The sequence below is a fragment of the Crotalus tigris genome, unplaced genomic scaffold (genome assembly GCF_016545835.1).
Source record: "Crotalus tigris isolate CLP2741 ecotype Arizona unplaced genomic scaffold, ASM1654583v1 scf7180000020342.816771, whole genome shotgun sequence".
In the NCBI taxonomy this organism is placed as follows: domain Eukaryota; kingdom Metazoa; phylum Chordata; class Lepidosauria; order Squamata; family Viperidae; genus Crotalus; species Crotalus tigris.
The window spans coordinates 247,828-270,813 of NW_024097975.1; the positions used below are offsets into that span (position 1 = coordinate 247,828).

General features: G+C 38.3%; 1 protein-coding gene across 2 annotated transcripts in view; it reads right to left on the reverse strand.

The window, feature by feature from the left end:
- The window catches only part of ROR2 (receptor tyrosine kinase like orphan receptor 2), a 107,378-nt gene extending 86,599 nt beyond the window's left edge, over nucleotides 1–20,779 (reverse strand). The window contains exon 1 of one of the 2 annotated variants that reach the window (XM_039366509.1): nucleotides 20,560–20,779. In XM_039366509.1, coding sequence (XP_039222443.1) covers nucleotides 20,560–20,629 — 70 coding nt within the window. In that variant the 5' untranslated portion in view covers nucleotides 20,630–20,779. Of the gene's footprint in view, nucleotides 1–20,071; nucleotides 20,329–20,559 lie in introns of those variants that run through there. The other variant, XM_039366510.1, reaches the window with a different exon arrangement.
- Nucleotides 20,780–22,986: the final 2,207 nt, after the last annotated feature.

Sequence of the window (22,986 nt, forward strand, 5' to 3'; positions counted from 1 at the left end):
CAGCTTCCCCAAATCATGCTCCCCTAACCTATGCGACTATCTCCGCTTGAATTCCCCCAGCTGCCTGTCTCCTCTCATTTCTACCCTTTTGTTTGCCCTGCACTCTGCTACCCTATCCTGTTGCCCCCCTCCCCCACCTCCAGTTGACATTTGTTATCTTCTTATCCCTGCTACTAGCCAGGATCCAGAAAGTGTGTGAGAACCCTTAAGTATTTTCAGTATTGCAGAGTTTCCTCCAATACATGATACCATGATTCCCCGAAAATAAGCCCAGGTCTTATATTTATTTTTGGTCCAAAAGACCCGTTAGGGCTTATTTTCAGGGGTGTCTTATTTTGTAGGAGGAGGCAGAGGCGCAGGGGGGAGGCAGGCCCATCCAGATGGTAGGCCTGCTGGAGGACCAGGTTGGAAGGCGGGGCCGAGCACAGGAACTATGGAGTTTTGCATAGTACAAACGAGCTAGAAGATACTATTACTGCACCAAAGCCATTTAGTCCAAGGTGACCAGTGAATGTGGTTTCTACACTGTCCCTTGATTAGAAAGAGTCTAATTCAAGGATCGCTCCCCTTTTCCTTCAGCACAGCCCACTCTAAAAGGAGAGAGGAGCATCGTCCATTGGCTTTTGGCTTATGGAAGGGCTCTACCCAGTTTGGTGTTTGGCTTATGGAAGGGCTCTTTTCAGCATGAAGTATGCTGGGTACTGAAGTTCTGTCCAAGTGAGATTTAGCAGGCTGAGTCAGCCTGCCAAATCTGTGCCATCCGCAGTACTTGCTGGCAGTCTGGGCCGGGTCAGAGGTCGGATTGGATCGTTCTCTCACACACACATGCATACACAGAGATTGGATCTGATCACTCTCTCACACACACAGGCACACACATACACACAGAGAGAGAGGTACACACAGGGACAGTGTAAAAGCTAAAACCACATTCACTGGTCACCTCAGATTAAATGGCTTTGAAGCACTATCAGTATCTTCTAGATCAGGGCTTTTCAACCTTTTCACCCTTGTATCACTTTTAGGATATGGCAACATCTGAGTACCGCCTAGCAAGGTGTCAAAAACTTGATGACCCAAAAAAAGAGGGGAAAAGTGATAAAGTACAGGTGGTCCTCGACTTACAACAGTTTGCTTAATGACTGTTTGAAGTTACAATGGCACTGAAAAAAGTGCCCTCCAAGCTACAGCCAAGCAAGACACTTGCCTGCCCACCCAGACACGCTCTTCCTCCTGTCCAAGGTTTTCATTGTTGTGAGCATTTCTGTTGAGGATTGGCAGCGGGGGTGGGGTTGTGTTTAGTTTTTATTCCCCCCGTCTGCTGGTTGGTTGCAGCAGGTTTTGGTCACTGCACATGACCCTGGGACACTGTGACTGTCATAAATATGAATCAGTTGCCAAGCATCTGAATGTAAATCACAAGACCCTGGAGATGTTGCAACATTCCAGCTGATCGGCACTTCTTCTGGGCTCAGCAGAAGCACCAGGATCAGTGCTGCTTTCCAACTGATTGGTGCTTCTTCAGGGCTCAGCAGAAGCACCAGGATCAGCACCGAGCTCCAGCTGGAGCCTGGCACTGATCCTGGCGCTTCCGCTGAGCCCTGCAGCTTCAGCCATCTCTTGCTCAGGCTTGTGCGGTACTGCCACCAGTTCAGCTCATTCCCCCCCACTACCACTTTTCTAGGATGGTCGCATACCACCTGCAGGTGCCAATGAACCACAGGTGGTACCCATACCACTGGTTGAAAAGCCCTGTTCTAGATCATTTGTACCATGCAAAACTCTTGTACTTCCTATCCCTTCCCCCTAGCTCTGCCCGGGGTCCCTCACATCCCACACGAGTGACATCAAGCTAGCCATGCCAACCTCACTCCTCTGGGCAACCACAATGCTAGTGCTAACCTTTGGGTTAGGGCTTATATTAGGCCCACCCCCCCCAAAATCAAGCTAGGGCTTATTTTCAGGGTAGGTCTTATTTTCAGGGAAACATAATAGTAATCAACCACTGAATGTATTATTATATTGTGTAGTCCTAGTAATAAATGTTTTAAGAATATTTAGAATTTTCTCCTTGTTTGCCTTCAGGAAAAGATGGTAGGAGTGAAAAAGCTACCTACAAAGTTTAGACAGGAGGCATATGATGGCAAGCTGGAAATATATTTGCCATTCCAAAGGAAACCTAAAACATTTAAATAAAAAGGAAAAAATGGCAATGCTGTCAAAAAACTAGCAGCATGGCCAACTCAATATATATGCACTCTAAAACATAAGTTGCCAAAAATATAAATGATGAAATGAAACTTATTTGTTTAGTTATAAATCCCAAATGTGCAAATTATGTTCAAAACTGAATCACAAAGTGTAAAGAATGGAGACTCTGACTTTCTTTGGGGCGAGCACTGTTAAGAAGGAAAGAAAGATGCCAGCCACTGAAGTAGGACTTGGGAGAAAAAAAATTACATAACCCTGATAAAGTGGAAAGTAGGAAAGGAAAAATCAAAATAACCCTGCCTTGATCTGGTTTAGCATGAGATTGGACAGACAGAAACTTGGACACGCTTTCAAGATTATTTTATCTTACAGCAATACTGTGACATGCCTGTTAATTGAATCACCCTACCTCAAAGGGCTGATGTAAGGTAAACCAGCTGTACAGTATAAACTGTTTTCAAGCTTCCTTGCTCTTTTGTATTTAAAAAAAAACCCTGAGATAGCTAAATAGCAACAAGCCGACAGCTCACTTAAAGAGAACAAAATGCAAGAGGCTCATTTCTTCCATTCTTCCACATAAATGTATTTATGGTTATGTTCTTATATTATACCGTATGGCAACAAGAAATAAACATATTATTTATGTAGTCAAGACATATTTATATAAAGCAGAATAATTGTAAATGTGGAATGTATATCTTTGTTTAATTTTGAACAGAACAATAAATCCAGAACATCTTTCTGGACTTGAAACAGTGGATAATTGTCACTGCATATTTATATGCAGATTTTCTCATAGCACACTGGGATTAGACTTTTCAGTTTTCTGCATTAGCTGAGACCAATTAATCACTAACTTGTGAATGAGTGAATATACACTTGTGTTACTTGGGAATTTTTGAAGCATTTTTACAAGTTGAGCTATACCTTATAAATATAGCTATATAAAGTAAAAGAAATGTTTCAGCTGAATGCTTTGTCCCAGTGATTCCCTTCCATTTATCAAAGGACATAGAAAACCAATAAAGCAAAAGTAATCTGTTTCTGTAATTGGTTGCTTCTGTGAAAACACAAACAAGCAAACAGATTTCAAAAATGAAGATTGAATTAAGTAACAATTATCTTTAATTCTGCTGTCTAAAAATGCAAATATGCAGCAAAGGCCATAATCGTTTTATAATTTTTATTCACATTTTTTTCCTACAAAAAAGACAAATCTAAAGAAAAAATAGGAGAAAGAAAACAAAATGGAAAACATCTTTGCCTCTCTCTGTTTTTTATTTTATTGCACCTCTGTCTTTTTTCTTTCTTGATTCTTCCTTCTATTCCCTCGGGACTATGGAGTTTTTTTGTTATTTTTATTTTTCCTTTAAAAAATAAAGTTATATAGAAAAAGCCAGTTACCAAGCAACAGCATACAAGAAAGGTTTACAACAGAGTTTCTTTATGGCATAATGGATGGTAAATAAATAGAATAAATAATGACAACAATATTTTTACTAGAAGCCCTGAATGATTTTTGCTTCGTTTCTGAGCATGTAGGTGATTTCCAAATCAAATACTGAAATACAGACACACTACATTTTAGTTTCTAAAAACATACAGTATAGGAAATATATATTGGACCTAAATTTATTTTTTCCCCATTAGAAATGTTCTAGAATTCGTCACATAGTATTTTTAAAAAAGATAAAATAAAATTTATTTTTTAAAAAAAAAATAGCAGATCAGAAAGTGTAGCAGGAACTAAGGCAAGGATTCAGGTATCTTCTCTTGAATTGGGCAGAAGAGGAAACCATTTGAGCAGTGAATGAAGCTTACTGAAACAAGATACCCTGGAGCACAGGAAAAAGCAATTTTTAAGCATCTACATTAACAAGACAAAAACAATAAAGAATATAGGGTATAAAGTACAGGCATTTTGTTTTTCTTAATTTTGTCAGGGCCCTATAGCTAGGGGACAATTGCAAAACTTAGTCATATCTTAAGTGGCAGAGAAAACTGTATTAAAACATGCCAGGAAAAATGGACTTAAGTTACAGAGAAGTAAATCAAGTCGTAAGGGCAACAGCAATGCAAATAGTGGGAATATGCTGCCTTGAGAGGCCAAGGGAATTCTTGTTTCAGTTTCTGAGAGAAGGTAGGAAAACCATCTGGCAGGAATATTATAGGGATAGGATTTCCCCACTGATAGAAAAATCCCAAATGCCTGAAATACATGCCTTTCTGTAGGCTAAATGATGTAATTTCCCAGCTTAGGAGTTTCAGCCTTGATCACTTGAGTCTTATCCAAAATTCTAAGTCTTGCATATTACGTATTGATAAAATTATCAGACCTAAAAGAGTTATCTTGACAGAGAAATACTAAATGATACTAAGCCTGTAATTTCCTGTTGTGGAAATAAACACCAACTGAAATAAGGCATATCTGAAAAGATAAGATTATAAGGAGAGAAAAAATCCATTCAAACTGATTTGAAGGCAGAATGAAAGGACAGGGAAGAGATACAGGAAGCAAATGTATAAACACAAAATCATCAAAATATTTAAATAGAAAGATAAATCAGTGAAGCACTGAAGCTGCATGCTAAACTCTGACTGGGATTAATATGAAGCAGCAGAGACATGCAACTGTTACAGTATCTTGATATCATTAAGAGGAACAACGTGAGAGGCCTTTTGAGAAATTTTTGAAACAAGAAAAATGTGGCAATCTCTGACACTGTTTTTGGCTTTATAGTCATTACTTAACTATAGAAGTTAGACTGTAACTTCCATGTAACAATTGCTATATACCTCTATCAGTTCATTTGTAGAGACTAAACAAAGGAACACATTCTAGGTTAGCAAAAACAGAATATAGTACATTAAACATATGTGTCTAACCAGATAGGATCATGGCACAGCACAATGAACAAAAAAGTGAGATATAAATGGAACTAAAATGAAATAAACTCTTAGAAATCATTGGTGTACTGATTGTGATTTCTGGATCTTGTAGATCAAGAGATTCAGATAGCATCATATTTTTTATTTCTACATTAATGTGCATCAAAAACAAGTTTTTATTTAGTGAAATGAAAACTATGGGAACATGTGGCAGACTGGACATGTGCAGTTAATGCATATGTTCTGCATATATTATTTTCTTCCTGCAATTATATCTGTGTAAGATATGAAACATGTGTGAAGATGCCCTTATAAAATATTATATTTGGATTATTTTTTAGATGATTGACACTATATAAAGCAGAACATGTCCAATTCATATGGATTTGCAGAGACCTATATGCAAGATCACGTAGACAGCTCGTCTATAGTCTCTTTCTGCTATTTATCCAAAATTGCAGTAGGGAAAGAAATATTCTCATATTTCTTTGCAGGAGCAGACCACCCAAAAAGCACTTTATTGCATAGACTGAACTGTTTGGTTTTACTAGCAGTCGTATTTTTATCTCTCCAAATAGTCTTTTAATATCATTGGTTGAATCCCAACATATGCATACAAAATCTTAGCAAAAGTCTAAATTTTAGAGTTTGCAACTGATAATGGAGGAAATATGAGGCCAATTTTCCACTAGCAAACCAGCATATGAGGATACATAGCAACTTAAGTGATCCAATTCTAAATAAGATTAGAAAATCCTTGCATTAAAAAATAGAAATCCGTTTGGTTTCTTTAAACAGACCACATAAAAACAGAAATGGGATTAATATTTCACTTCAATCCAAACAGGATCTTTTTCCAATCTTTCATTTCTCTCACTCAGGAATATTATGAAAAATGCTATCAGTAATAGCATGTGAAAATAAAATTAAAAGCATGAACAATGAAATACTGAAAAATCCGGTAGTAAAATAAGAGCTAGGAAACAGTCCCAAATTAAATATAAAAAGTTCTACATTTCTGTTGCCAAGTATGGCTGGAGCTACTGAAGATGTCTATGTTTAAAGTAAATCAACTATTTTTGTAGCCAAAAATATTCAAGCTAAAACTTAGTTTGGAAAAACACAAGGATAAATAACCAGCCTAGACAATGATGAAGAAAATGTTTTATATATTATTATTGGCTAAAATCACATGTAATCTAGGAGGTGATCTATGCATCAAAACTTACCAATGAATCTATATGTGCAATTACTTTTTGTGGGGACAAGGGTATGGACCTTGATATTTTGAACCATGCTTCCCATGAATTCCTAACATTAGACATGCTGACTTAGATAGGCATCTAGATCTAGTGGTCAAAAACTTCAGGACTACATCATTCCTATTCCCAATTAGGTTCTGACTATTGTCAAAGTTGTATATATAACATCTCACATTCAAGCATACACAAACATACCACAGTTGTTAGGAGTTACTGATTAAATGTCTAAATTATGAATAAAAGTAATGTTGCCTTATAAGCGTAGTGATAAAGAGGATGACCTTGAAGGACAAAGGCAAGATTCACTGCCAAGACAACTATTAGATAAGCAAAATTTGAACCCAAGCGAGGAATATAGAATGCAAAAATGTTTCAGATGCCACCACCCCCCTCCTGATGATAAAGGAGGGAAGAAATGTAGCACATTCAAACTAGCAAGATTCTGTTACTATAGCTGTTCTAATAAAAGTAACTTTAGGTCAGCATAACCTCTGTATCTTAGTCTGATCTATATCACAGGACTATCAAACAGAAACTTACTAAAAGACAATGCTATCTAACATGTTTAAATCAAAACATTCAATTTTTCTCTTTTGTAATATTAATTTACAGCCATTCAAATTCAGTAATTCAGACAATTTCAGCTACAAAAACTTTGTTTTGCATTCAATAGAACTGAAACTTGCAACATTTTTAAGCAACATAAAAATATCCTTTTAAGTTTTCTTCTCTATTTCTGATGTTAAATAACCCAGAAAACTGGAAATCTTGAAACAAAGCACTTCAGCAAAACAACAGAATAGTAAACGCATGGAATTTATCTTTTTTTTCCTTGTTTTTTCTTTGGCCAAAGAATGCAAATAACATTTTCAAAACAAAAAGTCACTAAAGAAGGATTGTGACAAAGAGGTATAAACAAAATTAAGAAAACTTCTTGGAGAGCCATAGTTTCATTCCAAACCTTTGTTTTAAATGAAGAGATTTCATTGATGTACAGCCTCTATATCATTAAGAGATCTCTTGTCATTATTATGCTATCATGCATATTAGTGCAATTTGGCAATTTTTATCGAACAGAACAATCTAGCTTATAATCTAAATAAGATATGGAAGGCACATAATATATGGAAGGTACACCGCTCCTGGCAGTTCAAACAGAACTGATGTTCTTGTATACTTCTTTATGACATATTGGATCAGTAAAAACATGAGATCTGCTGTATTTAATAAATCCATTATTAATCTGGATTCATGGATAGGCCATTCTATGTAATTTTGAGAAACCTTTGAAAAGGCAGACAATATAATATTAACAATAACTACATAGAGGTGCATACTGGAATAAATAAATTCTTACTTTGCTCAGATTATTATCATTACAGTATTCTGAAAAATATTCTAAAATGGTTCTTTTGAAATGCAACATCTCTCCAGATACGGGTGTCAAACTCGCCACATCACATGACCTGTCGCGATGTATCATGACTTTTTTCACATTGCCGGAGCTGGGGTGGATGCAGTCTCTGCATGATGCAACCGGCCCACAGGCCAGCAGTTTGACACCCCTGCTCTAAGACAATGACAAAACCTCCTTGCAACCACATAAGAAAGATGTGGAGAGAAAAAATTGCAAGAAGCAATATTCTGTAACTTTGCTAAAGGTAGCTTCATGAAAGTGTTGTAGAGGGTGAACAGATCTTAGATTGCCTGATGACAGAAGAATTTATTAAATGGAAAGTATGGGCAAGCAACCTGGGAGGCCGCACATGCCTATTTCCACTCATAACTGCTAAACTGGAGTGGGCAGAGAGAGAGAGAGAGCGGATACTACTGTATATAGATGTCAAGAAGCCCAGAGGTTAGTAAGATTAAGATCTCACTTTTCCCCAAATACCTTAATCATAATTACCACATGACATACTAGATTACAGAACCCATCAAACCTTAGCCCTCACCTCTATCTACTACCTACAACTGACAGGCAAAAACGATGAAAAATCAGCTGCTGGAATTAAAATAGACTTTTCCAGTGCTATTGATCAAGAAAAAATCAACACCAGGTTTCTTGCTTTTTTTGTGGGATAAGCCATCTTACTGTTATATTTTGGAAATCAATATAATTAATGCATAGCTCCATCAACTGACAAACAGCAGTAAACTATAAAGAATAGAATTTAGTACATGTAAATCAATCTGGAGCTACTATTAATTCTTGTATAATGCCCAGCTGCTTTTTGTGACATGGTTGGCTATACAAATTTGATTAATAAATAAACTGTACCACAAAAGGAAAACAACAGGATTATAGTCTACACCAGCACATGCTCCCTTTATGTGGTCTAGCAGGAAAAAAGATTTCACTTTGCTCTGTTTAGCTTAATTTCATCAACAAACTAGAGAAAGCATGGTTGCGTGTGGTTAAACTAAAAGTTGTAAGACATCAAAGAGCATTTATTCTAGAGAAAGTATCACCACTATTTCCTCCTTCCATATACTTAGTTCTTTCAGGTATCTGTACTCAACAGAGAATTTAATGGACAATTATATGCGATTTTCACAGTGACCCACCCCACTCCCCCAAAAAGTTTTTAAAAATAGCTGTACATTTCAACTAGAACAATTATATTAATGTATGTTGAAAATTCAACTACCATACTCAATCCCAAGTCTAACCTACTATAGTTTTATGAATTTTCTTGATATTGTATGCATCAAATAAAATACACCAAGTACAAAAAATATCAAAACATTAAACTGGAAAAGGCAAGTAAATTCAGCCAAAGCAGCCTCTTCATCACAAAATAATATTTACCAGATTAACTGTTTCTTTAAGTCAAAACTATACAAGGAGAATGAACAGAATTAGTCTAAAATTGCTCAACAAAATGTTTAAGTTATAGCTATTAGAAAATGCTTTATGGATAGTTAAAACAAAAGGACGAAGATAGTTGTATTTTTACAGAAGCTTGATTACTTGAAGCATTTTGCATCTTCTACATCACTTGAAACAAGAGCAATAAAAGATACTCCAATATGTCTAAAATCAGGAGGAACTTGGCACATCTTTTCAGAATAACAATTTATTATTTTAAATAAAATTAAGACTGCAGGTAGTCCTCAACTTACAACAGTTCATTTAGTGACTGTTCAAAGTTACAACGGCACTGATGAATGTGACATGACTGTTTTTCCACACTTATAACGGTTGTGGCATCATGTCACGTGATCAAAATTTAGATGCTTGGCATCTGACTCATATTTATGACCGTTGCAATGTCCTGGGGTCATGTGATCCTCTTTTGCAACCTTCTGACAAGCAAAGTCAATGGGAAAGTCAAATTCACTTAACAACCATGTTACTAATATAACAGCTGCAGCGATTCATTTAACAACTGTGGCAAGAAAGGTTGTAAAATGGGGCAAAGAAATGTTTTGCTTAGCAACAGACATGTTGGGCTCAATTGTGGTTGTTAGTTAAGGACTACCTGTAATTTACTAACATTAATTTGCTTGATAAAATGCTAACAGATCCTTTCTGATGTTTGGCTATCATAACTAACATAACTTTTCTTCTCTATTTTCCAATACATTTATTGGTCCCATCCTTTCAGCAAAATGCAGTTACCATCATCTACTACTGACACAGAAGTCAGAAGCTGTATTATTTCAGAACTACAATATATGCAACAAAAGTGCAGTAAACAACAGGAAAGCCAAAAGCTCTGAACATCCAAAACATCAGGGAACATTTCTTCAAAATCCTAGCTTAGCATTCACTTGTTCTTACTTGCATTGCAAGAACAGCTAAAAAGCCAAGAACATTTTAAGACAATAAGGATACAAAAATTTTGAATACGTAATACATAAAAGTTGTACAGTGTTAGGAATTTAGGACCAGATTCACCATTTTATTTATTTCCTTCTTTTTAGATGTTTTGTTGTTGTTATTGTTGTTGTAACAGGTTTGTTCTTATATTGGATGTATTCTATTTAATGCACAGAACAACCCATCACTTTGCAGCCAAGTGATGCCAGATCAAAAATAAACAAAACTGGACCTTGTTAAATTTTATAATCTAGAGGGAATAACTAGATTATATCACCAGATACCTGAAAATATTAATTTATGCATTAACACAAAGACCTGTTACAAAATATCCCTTTCTCCCACATACATTTAGAACAGTGGTTCTCAACCTTTTTAATGCCGCGACCCCCAACCAGTCATAAGTCGAGGACTACTCAACTGGTCATAAGTCAAGGATTACTCAACTGGTGCAGCACCGTTTGCAGAATGGGACTTTTGGCGGGCTCAGCAGGGCAGAGACAGCCTGGACAATTCCTATTGGCTTTTGAAAGCCAATAGAATTAGACTCTATTCAAGAGAGTCTATTCTATTGGCTTTCAAAAGCCAATAGAATAAAAGGGAATAGCACAGCTAAGGAAAAGGGAAAAAAAAATGGTGGACTGCGTTGTTTGGCAACCCCCGTGAAATGGTCGTTCGACCCCAGGTTGAGAACCACTGATTTAGAATGAGACAATACAGGGAAAATTTCTAACATGAAGTCAAAGTGGGCACAATTTCCTATATTGTGTGTCTTTTTATTTATTTGTACAGAGATCACTAGACAGAGAGGTCTCTTTCTTCTGCACCAACTGAAATACTAATTTCAGTGAACGTTATACAAACAGAGCACAATTCTTTCAGTGTGTACAGCATCTGACACCCTAAGAGTTTATTACCTTCATTCTTTGGATTTATAAGAGATTACAAGGGGATCTATCTTTCCATAGCTATAACTTAGAAGATCCACCCCTCTCCACCCATATTTTCAGTAAGTGCTCATCAATAATCACATGCAGTTCATTCTCATCAGGGCTCACTGGTTGCTAATAATCACTTTACCAGAGTGAATGGCACTCTGGTAAAGTGATGGTAATTTCCAAAGATTATCATTGTTCATTTTAGATGAAATATCTCCTTGAAACACACACACAAACACACACAAACAGAATCTTGATGGGGATATAGAATATGGCTATAACACAAAACTCTATACTATCAGTTCAAAATTACAGCAACTTCCCCTATTCACAATTTAGCATCAGCAAAGAAAACTCCAGAAGAGTAAGTCTGGAGGATTCCAAGGATTAGACTCCACATGTAAAAGATGAAGTGAAACAGGGAACAGTGCCATTCCTATATTTTGCAAATCCTTAAGCCTCTCAAAAGAAGTGGGATGTGGTCTTTGGCAATTCTTTCACACTGTCGTCTTCAACTTTCTTGGTCCCTGTGAAGTGAGAAAAAGCGCCCTCTTGCCAGTCTTGTGGTTTTTGAAAATCAAGTCTCAACTTGCCACCCATTGAAGCTAGCAGGGAAATGGGAAGAGAAATAGCTACAGGGACAAAGACACCATATGGTAGAAAAGAAGAAAAAAAGATTATGCCTTGTGAGGTCATCAAAAGAGCTGAGGAGAAAGGCAAGGCAGGCAGGCCAGACAAGACATAAACTGAGATTATAAAAAAGAAAATTGGGGAGAAAAGCAATTTGTCTTAAGACAATACATTCCCTCTTGCTAATAAACTGCTCAATAATAGCATAAACTGAAAGAATTTAAAGCACAATATTGATCAAAACAATCACATTAATAGTTTAGCTTTAGAGTCTGATGGCTCTTGTTCACAAGTATCAATCTTGTCCCTACAAATCACTTTTGTCAAAAAGTTTGAAAAAAACTGAACAAATAATGTATTTTTAAATTTCTTGTTACTTCTTTTAAGAATCCTTCATTTGCATTAGCAATTCCACAAGGCATATGATTTTTACAAATTTCATCTGTCATAAATGTATTTCCAGAAATCTAAGTCAAGAGGCTTTTCTCATGCAGTTGAAACAGTTCTCAGTGAATGTTTAGCATTAACAATGGCAAGTTTATTTAACATATAAAATTTAAGAAAACCTGCATTAAAGGCACAAAATCCATGATGCATTTTGCTATCCACATGCAAATTTCAAAACAATTAAAATAAGTAGTAACACCTAAACTTTCATTTTCAAAACATGTGATTTTATGTTAGTTTCAATGAAAGGCTGAAGAAAGACTGTACAACTTACATGTTTTTTTTCAAACACATAGTAGAATTAGACTGTTGCAGAAAAAATAAAAACAAAGGAAAGGAAGAGGTATGGACTTTAAATCTCTCACATGGTTCACTCAAGAAAAAAAAAAGGAAGACAATCATTTACATCAAATTGCTGTTTGTCCCAAGTGGTGAGAGGGGGGGTATATTACCAGAGCCAGCAGTCTAAATAACAATAAAAGACGGAATTAACAAACAATGCCTTTTCTTTCTCTGCAGCAAAAGCCTCTCAGTCCTTTTCTTTGAAGCCTTAGCTGAGTTGTACCCACTGGATTAGAAAACTTGGGCACTTGCATACTTTCCAAACACACTGAGCTTAAAGGGCAGCTTCCTTTAGAAATAGTCCCAAAGTTAAATTACACGGTCTTCTTCTTCATCAACCCATCCACCCCCAACTCTTACTTATTCAAAAATAATTGTTTTTATATAGAACATGTGTAAACCAATGTAAATACATTTTGAATAATATAACTAAGTTGTTAGATATGAGCTTATGTTTGGAATATCTGATAACCTGGGTGTGTCAGCAGACAGCAAAGATTTATGGCATTTAACTACATGCATCAGCTGTTACACATTATTAATATATATTATTCATTGAATAAGAGTTAGTCCATTAAACATGGAAAGTTTCGCTTTGTAATTAGTAACCAAATTCCTTCTATACCAATGACAAATGTGGATGCTATTAACACCTTGACCAAAGTGCAGCATATTAAGGAAGATCAGCTTTCTTGCAAACGGTGGAAAGAGCTTAAGAGGGATTAATCCTTCAAGTTTGTCAATCTTCCTTTCCTTCCAGTCTCCCCCCACCCCCACCCTTTGCATTTCTATGCTTTCTGAAGACAACAGATTGAGATTGCATCTGTGACAGAAATGGCTTTTTACAAAATCAGGGGTTTTCTCAAGAACAGAGTAAAGATAACTACCATTAACTACATAACTGTAAAATAAAGGGCACAGGTATTTTTTTTTAAATTAAAGAAACCTTTTCGTATTAAAAGCAGGAGGCTTGCAAAATGCATGAGACAATCCTGTGATTCTCGCCATGGAGTTGGTTAAATCTCATGGGGCTAGTCTGAAAAATAAAGCTACCTAACAGAAGAATACTTAACCTCTTACTCAACCAGCATAATATCAGTACTGAGAGTCCATGTTTATTCAAAAGTAGAGTAAGGGTAAAGTTTGTTCTTATCCGCACAGTTTTTTTGGTAATCCCAAGAAACAGTAGTCATCGCCTTCTTGTGGGAGGTCTTTCAACTTCCCAATCTAGGTTGTCTTCCTCATATTCCCTGAGGTCTCCCAAGGTGACATCCTGCTGATCTTTGGAACCGACAAAGCAAGCAGTGCATTCTGTGGACCAGCTCTGTCCGCATTTTGATTTTGCATGGCTTCTTTCAGTTGTTTTATGCTTTGGTTGGTGTTGGGTATGTTGGTGTCTAGCTACCATGTTTTTGACAGCCTTGGTTCCCTTTACTGCTGACTATTCTGATTATAACTGTCTTTTCCAGTGAGTTTGATTGCATGACATGGCTGAAATAAACAAGGTAGAATTTTTCCCTTCCAGCGATGTGTCTGGTTTTATATGTTCCAGTACTTACTTGCTGTCCAAAAAATGTTAAGAAACTTTCTCCAATATCACAGCTCAAACAAACTGATAGTCCTCCTGTCTAATTATTTTTATAGTCCAACTTTCATAACCATAGACAGCTATGGAAAACATGAGTGTGACTAATCTGCACATGTTCAATCACTTTGCTATCATTCCTCACAGTAGTCACAAGTTTGGTCTTTTTGATATTCAGGAAAAAGCCAAATCTCGCATTTTCTTCTTTAAACCTTTTGATGAGATGTGTCAGGCCTTCTTTGTTTTCCAAGAGGAGAGTTGGGTCATCGGCTTCCTGATTACAGTGACTGCACCAACTTCACCAGATGTATTGGCATTCCCTATGATCTTCTTGTTATGATCAATACAATCGAAGGCTTTCTTGTATTAAGTAAAGCAAATGTTGGTGTTCTTTTGATACTGAAATTCTTCCATAATCCATGAAAATTTTCCATAATTTGGAGTACAGTCATGAATGATATGACCCCTTTGGAAACCAGCTTGAGCATCTGGTAACTCTCTTTTGATGGTTGGGTGATCATGCTGTTAAAGATCCTGCTGACATGAGAGATAAGGGCAACTGTATGATAATTGGAGCAATCCTTTTTGGCAATGAAATGAATATTTTCAATCCTGTGGCCATGTGTTCATTTCCCAAATTTTGTGAGACAAGGCTGTGATGACTGTAAAAAACATGGGCCTTGACATTTCTGCAGGATACATCCATACTAGGGGCTTGTTGCTTGGCAGTTGTTTCATTGCCCACCCACCCTCCTGAAAAATAACTAATTCTATTTATATTCTATTTCTGCTTTCCTCATCACCCTGAGGAGGCTTGGTCTCTTTGTTACTGACATACAGCTTATTTATTTATTTTGTATTTCATATTTCTAAACAATCCATCTCCCTGAAAGAGGGGCTCTTTTGTATATTCTCGCCATCTGTTCTTGACACCTTGTTGGTCAGACAGTTCTTTCTCTTGTTTTTGATGCCTTTATAAACAGTAAATTGTGTTTGAATCCCTATGACTTACACAAATGCATTCCTGGTATGGCCCTTCATGCAGTTCTCTTGCACCTGATTGCAATGCTGGTTCAAGTAAGCTCCACTGCCTTTCCTTACTGCTCTTTGAAAATTTGCATTCAATCACTCAGCTATTCAGATAGTTTCATTTAAGTTATTGGGGCACAGACTTGGTCAACTGTGATTTTGAGGTGCTGAGCACAGATTTGGATAGACATAATATGAACATTAACCATTGAGAAGCATTGCCTGGGTGAGTTTCTTATGATAAATGCCATTCCATTTGTTTATTTGGTGTCATGTCCTGAGTAAAAGTTAGTGAATTCCTCAGAGTGGTACATTCATTGATGCCTTGACTACTTACTTAAAATCCTTGCTTTTCCTCAGTTGTTGGGTACTTTCCGGTCTGGAGGGTCCTACCAGTGGGCATTATATCTGATACATGTGAGAGCCTTTCCATAAAAAATTCTGGATATGATTTTTACAAGGCAGGTCTGGTATTATATCAACCATCTCCATTTATCTGAACTCGGGACTAGTATGCAAGTGCATGGATGGGTCAAGGCAAGGTCAGTCAGATGGTAATTCTCTACATGTTTACTCAAAAGTAGGACTCATTTATTTCTGGATTTTCTCTCAGTTATAAATAGGAAGGAAGGATTCACTGGAGAAGAGCCTAATGCTGGGAAAGATTGAGGGCAATAGAAGAAGGGGACGACAGAGAATGAGATGGCTGGATGGAGTCACTGAAGCAGTAGGTGTGAATTTAAATGGATTCCAGAAGATGGTAGAGGACAGGAAGACCTGGAGGAACATTGTCCATGGGGTCGCGATGGGTCGGACACGACTTCGCAATTAACAACAACAACAACATAAATAGGACAGGAGCATCAATCCACCTTCTTCAAAATCAACAATTCTTGTTAATTTATGGAAATCTTAATTTTTTAAATAATTTTTGTTAAACTTTCCAACTAGAATGCCTACCATAGTAATACTTCTTGTAGAAATAGTAGCATTATATAAAGAATCAAAATGTAACATTAGTTGGAATGATGTAGCCTAATTAAGTATGCTTAGTAGAGTAGCATTTTCTTTAAAGGGATGGCAGTCAACCTTATCACCACTGAGTATAGCAACAGAATTGTTTTAATTTTAATCTACCTTAGAAGCATCACGTATTTGAATTAGCCTTGAAAAGCATGTATTATGATATACATATATGTAATAATACACCATTAAGTCTCCTTTTTGCAGAACGACTGGCCGCATATGTAGCCAAGTATAATATAGTTTGTCAAGTTTTCGCTGAATATATTGTATAATAAATACAGGTTAATGTGACTCTAGTCAACTTAGCTTATTCATCTATCATTAAGAAATAAAAATTCAAATACTACAGGATCATGCATACATGTGAATGGAACTAATTAAACTGCCTGTCCCTGTAGGTGACAGACAATTTGATTACCTTAAGATAGCTAGATTACATCTCACAATATTATGGGATGATGGGAGTTGTGATCTAAAATATTTGGATAGCACCATTCCCAGGTCTGTTTTAGCCTACCAGGATTGCAAATAGTTATTAAACCTGAAAGAAACCACATAACCAGACCCACCCAAGTAGTATGGCATTCATACACATATTGAAACTATCTGAAATTATACCACAATGAAGCAACTTCCATGTGATTTTGGTATATGAATAAAGAAACAACATATTTCGAAATAAAAGTGTATAGAAATAGAGTCAGAAAGTTAATCAGCAATGTTAACAAGTAATTTCCATAGAAGTGAATGAAATATGTTTTCAAAAAGCTTATCAAGAATCAGTTTGGCAAGTTTATCATCTAATCTCTAATGTTCCCATTACTAGTCACCCTAAGAACTGCCACAAAAGCAATTGATTTGGAACACTATCTATGCTCCTAAAAATAAGATAGGAGATGCCATTCAAACAGATCTTAATATGATAGAATATGTTGTGCAGGCAGAAGCTATAAAAGATTATCTCTATAGTAAAGAAGATTGTCTCTATAGTAAAGAGACTTCCTCATACCATGCTCCCACTGATGTCTATCTCATTCAGATATGAACAGAAGCAGTACCCCATGGCTGGTGAAAAGATTCTTATTGTATCTTCTCTCAGCAGAAATGCAAAGAGGCTGGTCAAAGTAAGATTTATTTTGTTACAGTAAACCACAAATATGTGTGGATGTTTTCCATGCTATTCACAAACAGTTTCGCTGGCACTTTTTGTCTCTTGAAATAAAATTGTTCAATCAGTAAAGACTAAACAACAGGGAAAGCCCATACTCTCTCTCTTTCTGCCAATTTCTGAAATACATATTTTATAGCCAAATCATGCAAAGCTATTTAGCTAGTACAAAGATGAGTTTTATGTACATTTACCTAAGAAAATTTTTCACTGAACTCAATGGAGTTGACCTCTGAGGAAATGGAGTGCAGTAGTTAAGACACTTGCCTAGAAGGGGGGGGGGGAGATTCTAGTCCTCACTTAGGTAGTTAGCTCGGGGTGACTTTGGGCCTGTCATTTTTCCTCAACTCTAGACTAGAAAACATTGATCTACCAATCTACACTGGATTAATGTGGTAGATTACAATCCATAATGTTCAGTGAAGAGGATTTTATCCTGAACTGGACTAAATTTGACTTGATAATAACAACAATAATAATGTATACATTGCGCTGTCAGAAAAATCCACATTTTCCACAGAAAGGAAAGATATGGATTCTTCTTAAGCATTAGACACCTCAAGGAAAATAAAGGGGAAGTTTTTGCCAAGATTTCAGTCCTCTATTATTATTTCTTCTTAAGAAAGAAAAACAAGCATTTCAATCACAATGGTACAAGTTCTGCAAAGAGTAATTCTTATTAAAAGAGAACAATGCTCCATTATGACACTGGACATAGTTAGAAAGACTTTCTGTGCTCTTTACTACTAATCACCTTTAACAAATCCCAGCAGTTGAAGAACATTGGGGTTGAGTTGGAAAGTTATTTCTAATTTTAGGCTGCAACACCCACCAAGAGAGACTGACATTCTCACTCAACCTTGTTTGCAAGAATTAAATATATAATCACCAACACCCTTACAGTTTCTATCATTTTGCAACTATCGCCTAATACTGAGGTTGTTTCAATTGCATTTTCCCATTAGGACAGAAGCCAGGGAATAAATAAAAGATACATATAACTTTTGGAAAGCTATCTGCTGTCTTGCCTTCCAACCACACTCCCCATGAAGCCATAAGGGTCCCTTTCCCTCCCCACAAATAAACTCAGAAATGTTATCTCCCATCCCATAATAAAGCAACAAATGGCAAACCCTTGAAACCTCCAAGCCAAATAACAGAAAATCTAAGCATCTGTCACTTCCTGGGGTGAAAGAAATAGATTGAGTGGGTAAACAAAAGGAAGAAACATTATTTTAAGCCTCTAGCTTATTAACAGTCCCTCTCTAATCTGTGCTATGTCCTGTTATTTCTCTCCTAGGCTCAGAGTCTCCCATTCTTCTTCAAGACAAGCCAGATTAATCTGTTAATTTGTTTATTTATTTATCTATTTATTTATGAAATATGAACACTTAGGAGGCTATGGACCAAATTATTCCACTTTCAAATGATGAAGCATGCCATCTCTCCCTTCCATTACAGTGCAAGGCAAACTAGAGTAGATCTGAAAGAGCTTTAGAAAGTGGCTGCCCATCTAATGATTTACACCAGGGATCAAAGGGTGACCTAACAGCACCTTTTTGCCTGCTTCATGTCATCAGGAAGGCAAGGAAGATGCAAGAGACACCAAATGTAAGACATGTTTAATCTGCCTGAGGAATACCACTTTGTCACAGTTGAATGCACAATCAGACAACTGCCTTAGCGAGCACTGTTAAGTCTTCCACTGGAGTCTTAAGCACATTTCAGTCTCTCCCCCCCCCCTAAGTTCTCATAAATCTTGCTGCTATTAAAGGGAAAAGAGAGAAAGAGATGCTGGATGAATTGGCCACAGCAGTCAGCCCCGCCACTCCCGCCATGGCACAAGGTCAGATGTTAATAGGGCCACTTGTATTCAGGTTCTCTAAACAATCGCAAAGCTTGTTGAACCGAGTCCTAATGTTTCCTGAGCCCGAAAAGTTTTGGCCCAGCCAGGGAGTGCACAGGAAATAGGGCTCTCTCTCCCCCCAAAAACAAAGGGGGAGAGCAACCAAACAAACCACTCAGGCAAATTTCCCTTGGTAGTTTCCTGGTTTGCCTCTGGCTTCACTCAACGATTAACCACACTCAGCTGGAAAGGGAGTCAGCAGAGGTGTTTATTGAAACAAAGAAGTAGACATCCCCCTCCTTTAAGGGGGGGGAACTGGTCAAACCCCCAACTGCCTTGAGAAACACTGTGTAGTGAAAGGAGGGGTGTTCTTTGCATTTCTCCACCCACTCCAGCAAAAAGGTGGTTATGGGGGGGGGGAGCGGCAATTCCCAGTAGCCATTTCACTTCAGACTAGGGTCGGATGGGAGAAAAAGCTGATAACTTTTCCATCCCTCGTGTCTGATCTAAAGGGAGCATTTTTCGCTTCCTATCTTCCATGCTGAGACTTTGGACTTAAAATTAAGGCCAGGCTGGCGCGGCGGCGATGTTACAGCTCTACTACACAGTTCCCAAAACGATGGCATTTTGTAAGGAGCCTCCTGTATTTGATACGGCACGCATCGCTGAAAGGAGTTGGGGGGGGGGAACTCTTCGTGGTCTCTCCAGGACAGTTTTCCTTTTTGAAACCGCGGGAAAAGGACTGTATTCCCCGAGGCCATTTATGCCCCAATCCCTTAACGAGAATGTAACCAAGATCGCTGGTGAACCCCAAAAGCGGTTCGAAGGCTAATCTATTTCCACACAGCTCCGCAGAACTCGGGAAGGCTTACTTCCGAGTAAGTCTACAAAGGTTAGAATTACTCCCGGGGGGAAACCCCGCATTTCTAGGCGTGCTTAGTCCCCAGCGAAGGCTGCTTGTAGTCAGGGAGTCGGCAGGGCAAGCCCATCGCCACGGGTTCAGCATGCTCAGGAAAGGGCTGCAGACAGACATCTCTTGTCCCCGGTACAAGGCTGACTTAGTAAAGAAGCCTTTCACTCTTGGGGGCAGATAACTGATGGAGTTACGGCGGGGCCCTTCTTTCTCTCCCCCCCCCCCTCCGAAGGCTCCATCTCAGTACAAACGAGGAGCAAGGAGGAACGGGAGGGGTCCCGCTCACCATATTCAACAGTTTGCTTTCAAGTAGGCTCAGCCCGAGGACAACCTCCTCTGGCAGCTCTGCCTTCGAGGGCGCAACTCTGGGCTCAGCAGCAGTTGGCCGCTGCGAGACGTTGCTCAACCCTCGCCACCCCGGGCCGTCGAGCTTCTTTTCGGGCTTACCTGCCGCGAACAGAGGAAGAAGCCCGGACGCTGCCAGCAGGACTAAGAAAGCGGCGCTGGCTGCGCCCATGCTGGCGCCGGCCAAGAGCGAGGGACGAGGGCGCCGCGGCCGCCGGTGCACAAAGAGGGCTTTGTGGCCTCGCTCGCGTCCTCTCTGGGCTAACTGGCGGCGGCAACGGCGGCAGACTGGAGTTTCCCGACGAGGTTGCCTGTCCGACCAGCCCCCGCTGGCTCCTAGCTGAGGGAGGAGCTGCCGCTCCGCCTTCTCCGAGCGGGATCCGCGCCCTGCAAGTGGCCGCGGCGGGCGAGGGGAAAGCGGGAGCTGAGGCCGCCTGGTGGGCGCGTACGTCTCTTCAGGCTGACCAGCGTCTCCTCTGGCTATCCTGCAGCCCGTCGGCCGATTAACGACCGGCCTGCAGTCCCAAAGCGAAGGAAAACCGAGGGCGGGAGTGGGGGTGGGGCGCTCCCTTCTTTTGGCACCCCTCGTCCGTCGAAGGAAAGGACGGCAGAAAGCCTGGCCTGGCCGCACAGCGCTGTGCGGGACTTCAGAAACTAACCACCGGAGCAGATCACGTTGCTTTGCAGGCTTCATTGGAAGGCCCAAATCGGAAACAGAACCCATCACGTTTAGTGGGTCTTACCCCGGGTAGATAAGACAGCTGCTGCCTAACAGTGTCAGCTAGCATCTGACTTGCATTGCATTGCATTGCAAAACGCAAAATAAATCACACTGAAGTAGGATCACTATTTCTGAGAAAAGCTGCATCTGTGGAATGGGCCACAAAAGTTCTTAGTGCCTTTTTAGTTCCTGTAGTAGGCACTTTAGTTACTGCCTCTCTACAATAACTAATGAAAATGTATACAGATTTTACTTTCCACAAAAATATAAAGTTTGGTTAGTAAGATAAAGTAGATCCTGCCAATTATAATAAAATACTTGATTTCTGCTTAACAAGCAAGGAATCTTTTCCCAGTCTGGGATTATTTTAAATGCATATAGACAATTTAGACTTAACAGCACTAACCCTTGATTCTTTTTGCAGATAACTAAAGCCACAGCTGCCTGAATTTCTGGCTTTTCATCAAAATACAATCCACTTTTTCAGGATTGAGTTTCAGTCGGTTCACTCTATTGGCCTATTCCATATACAAGTTACCTTGAGTAGCAATGCTGGAAAGCTCAGTGCTACACCTGACTCTGATGGAAAGGAGAAATCTGAGTTGGGTATTGTCAGCACTCAATGCTTCATCCCAAGTTCTTTAAGAACCTCTCCCAACTATTTTATATACTTATTCAATAGCATGTGGGAAAATTTCCAAAATGGATTCATGGTGAACCACATAAAACAGCTGCTAGAGCACAAAATAATAAGTTTCCCAGCACCACTTTCAAGAAGTAAGACAATGTTACCATTCAATCTTGTTTGTGCACAGGTTAAAATTCCACCGCCAGTGGTATCCAAAATTTATTGGACATCCAAGTAGTATCAAGATAGCCAAATTTTCTTTATTCATTTGGAGATGATGATCCAGACAAACCAAATCCCAGATGAGGTGTGTGTGTGTGATGCTTACTATGTATGCATATAAAACTGGCTACAGAAGAAAAATTGTATTTTGCCAATAAAGATTTTATATTGGTATCATTGATTAGTTAAGCACAAATAATTTCAGTTACTGTTTTTGCTCATGTTCATTTGTTGATATTCTATGGCGGGAGGTTTGTGTGAAACTGGCTTATCCCTATTGGCTAATAGCCTCAAATCTTTGTATGTTGATTTACAAGGTATGAAGAAAGAGGAATCTTTTCCTGTTACTCATCTGAACATGCTATGAATGCTATGGCCCTTCTGCTTTCCAAGTTCTCTATCTCCTCTGATAGGATTGTTCTCCCTGCTGAAAATTTAAATGCACTCCATCTAGGAGTTAGATTTAGAGAACTCAATAGCAATAGATAGTCAATTATACATAGGAAAAAGCTGTGAATCATTCAAGGTCTGATTAAAAACTATCTCTGCAAAAAATAAGTGTGTGAGACCTGAGAATGTGATAAGATGTATTTGAACATTTTAAATCAGAAATATTGCAAATATAGTTCATAGCATTTGAAAACATTTTAATTATTTGATTCCACCATTTATTACAGATAGTACAACAGACAATAGATACCAAAGTAAATAACTTATTTGTATACAGAAACTAAAACATATAATAATAATAATAATAGTAGTAGTAAAGTTGGAAGGGACCTTGGAGGTCATCTAGTCCAACATCAATAAAGTTATTGATCTTTGAAAGACCATTCCAACATTGCCATCATTGAAAAGTTCCTGCATTGGATCACCATTTGATAAACTTTTCCTAATGGTCAGATAGTAAGGTGGTTCTTCTCCCTAAAATGCAGACACAAATATAGTATAGTATCAA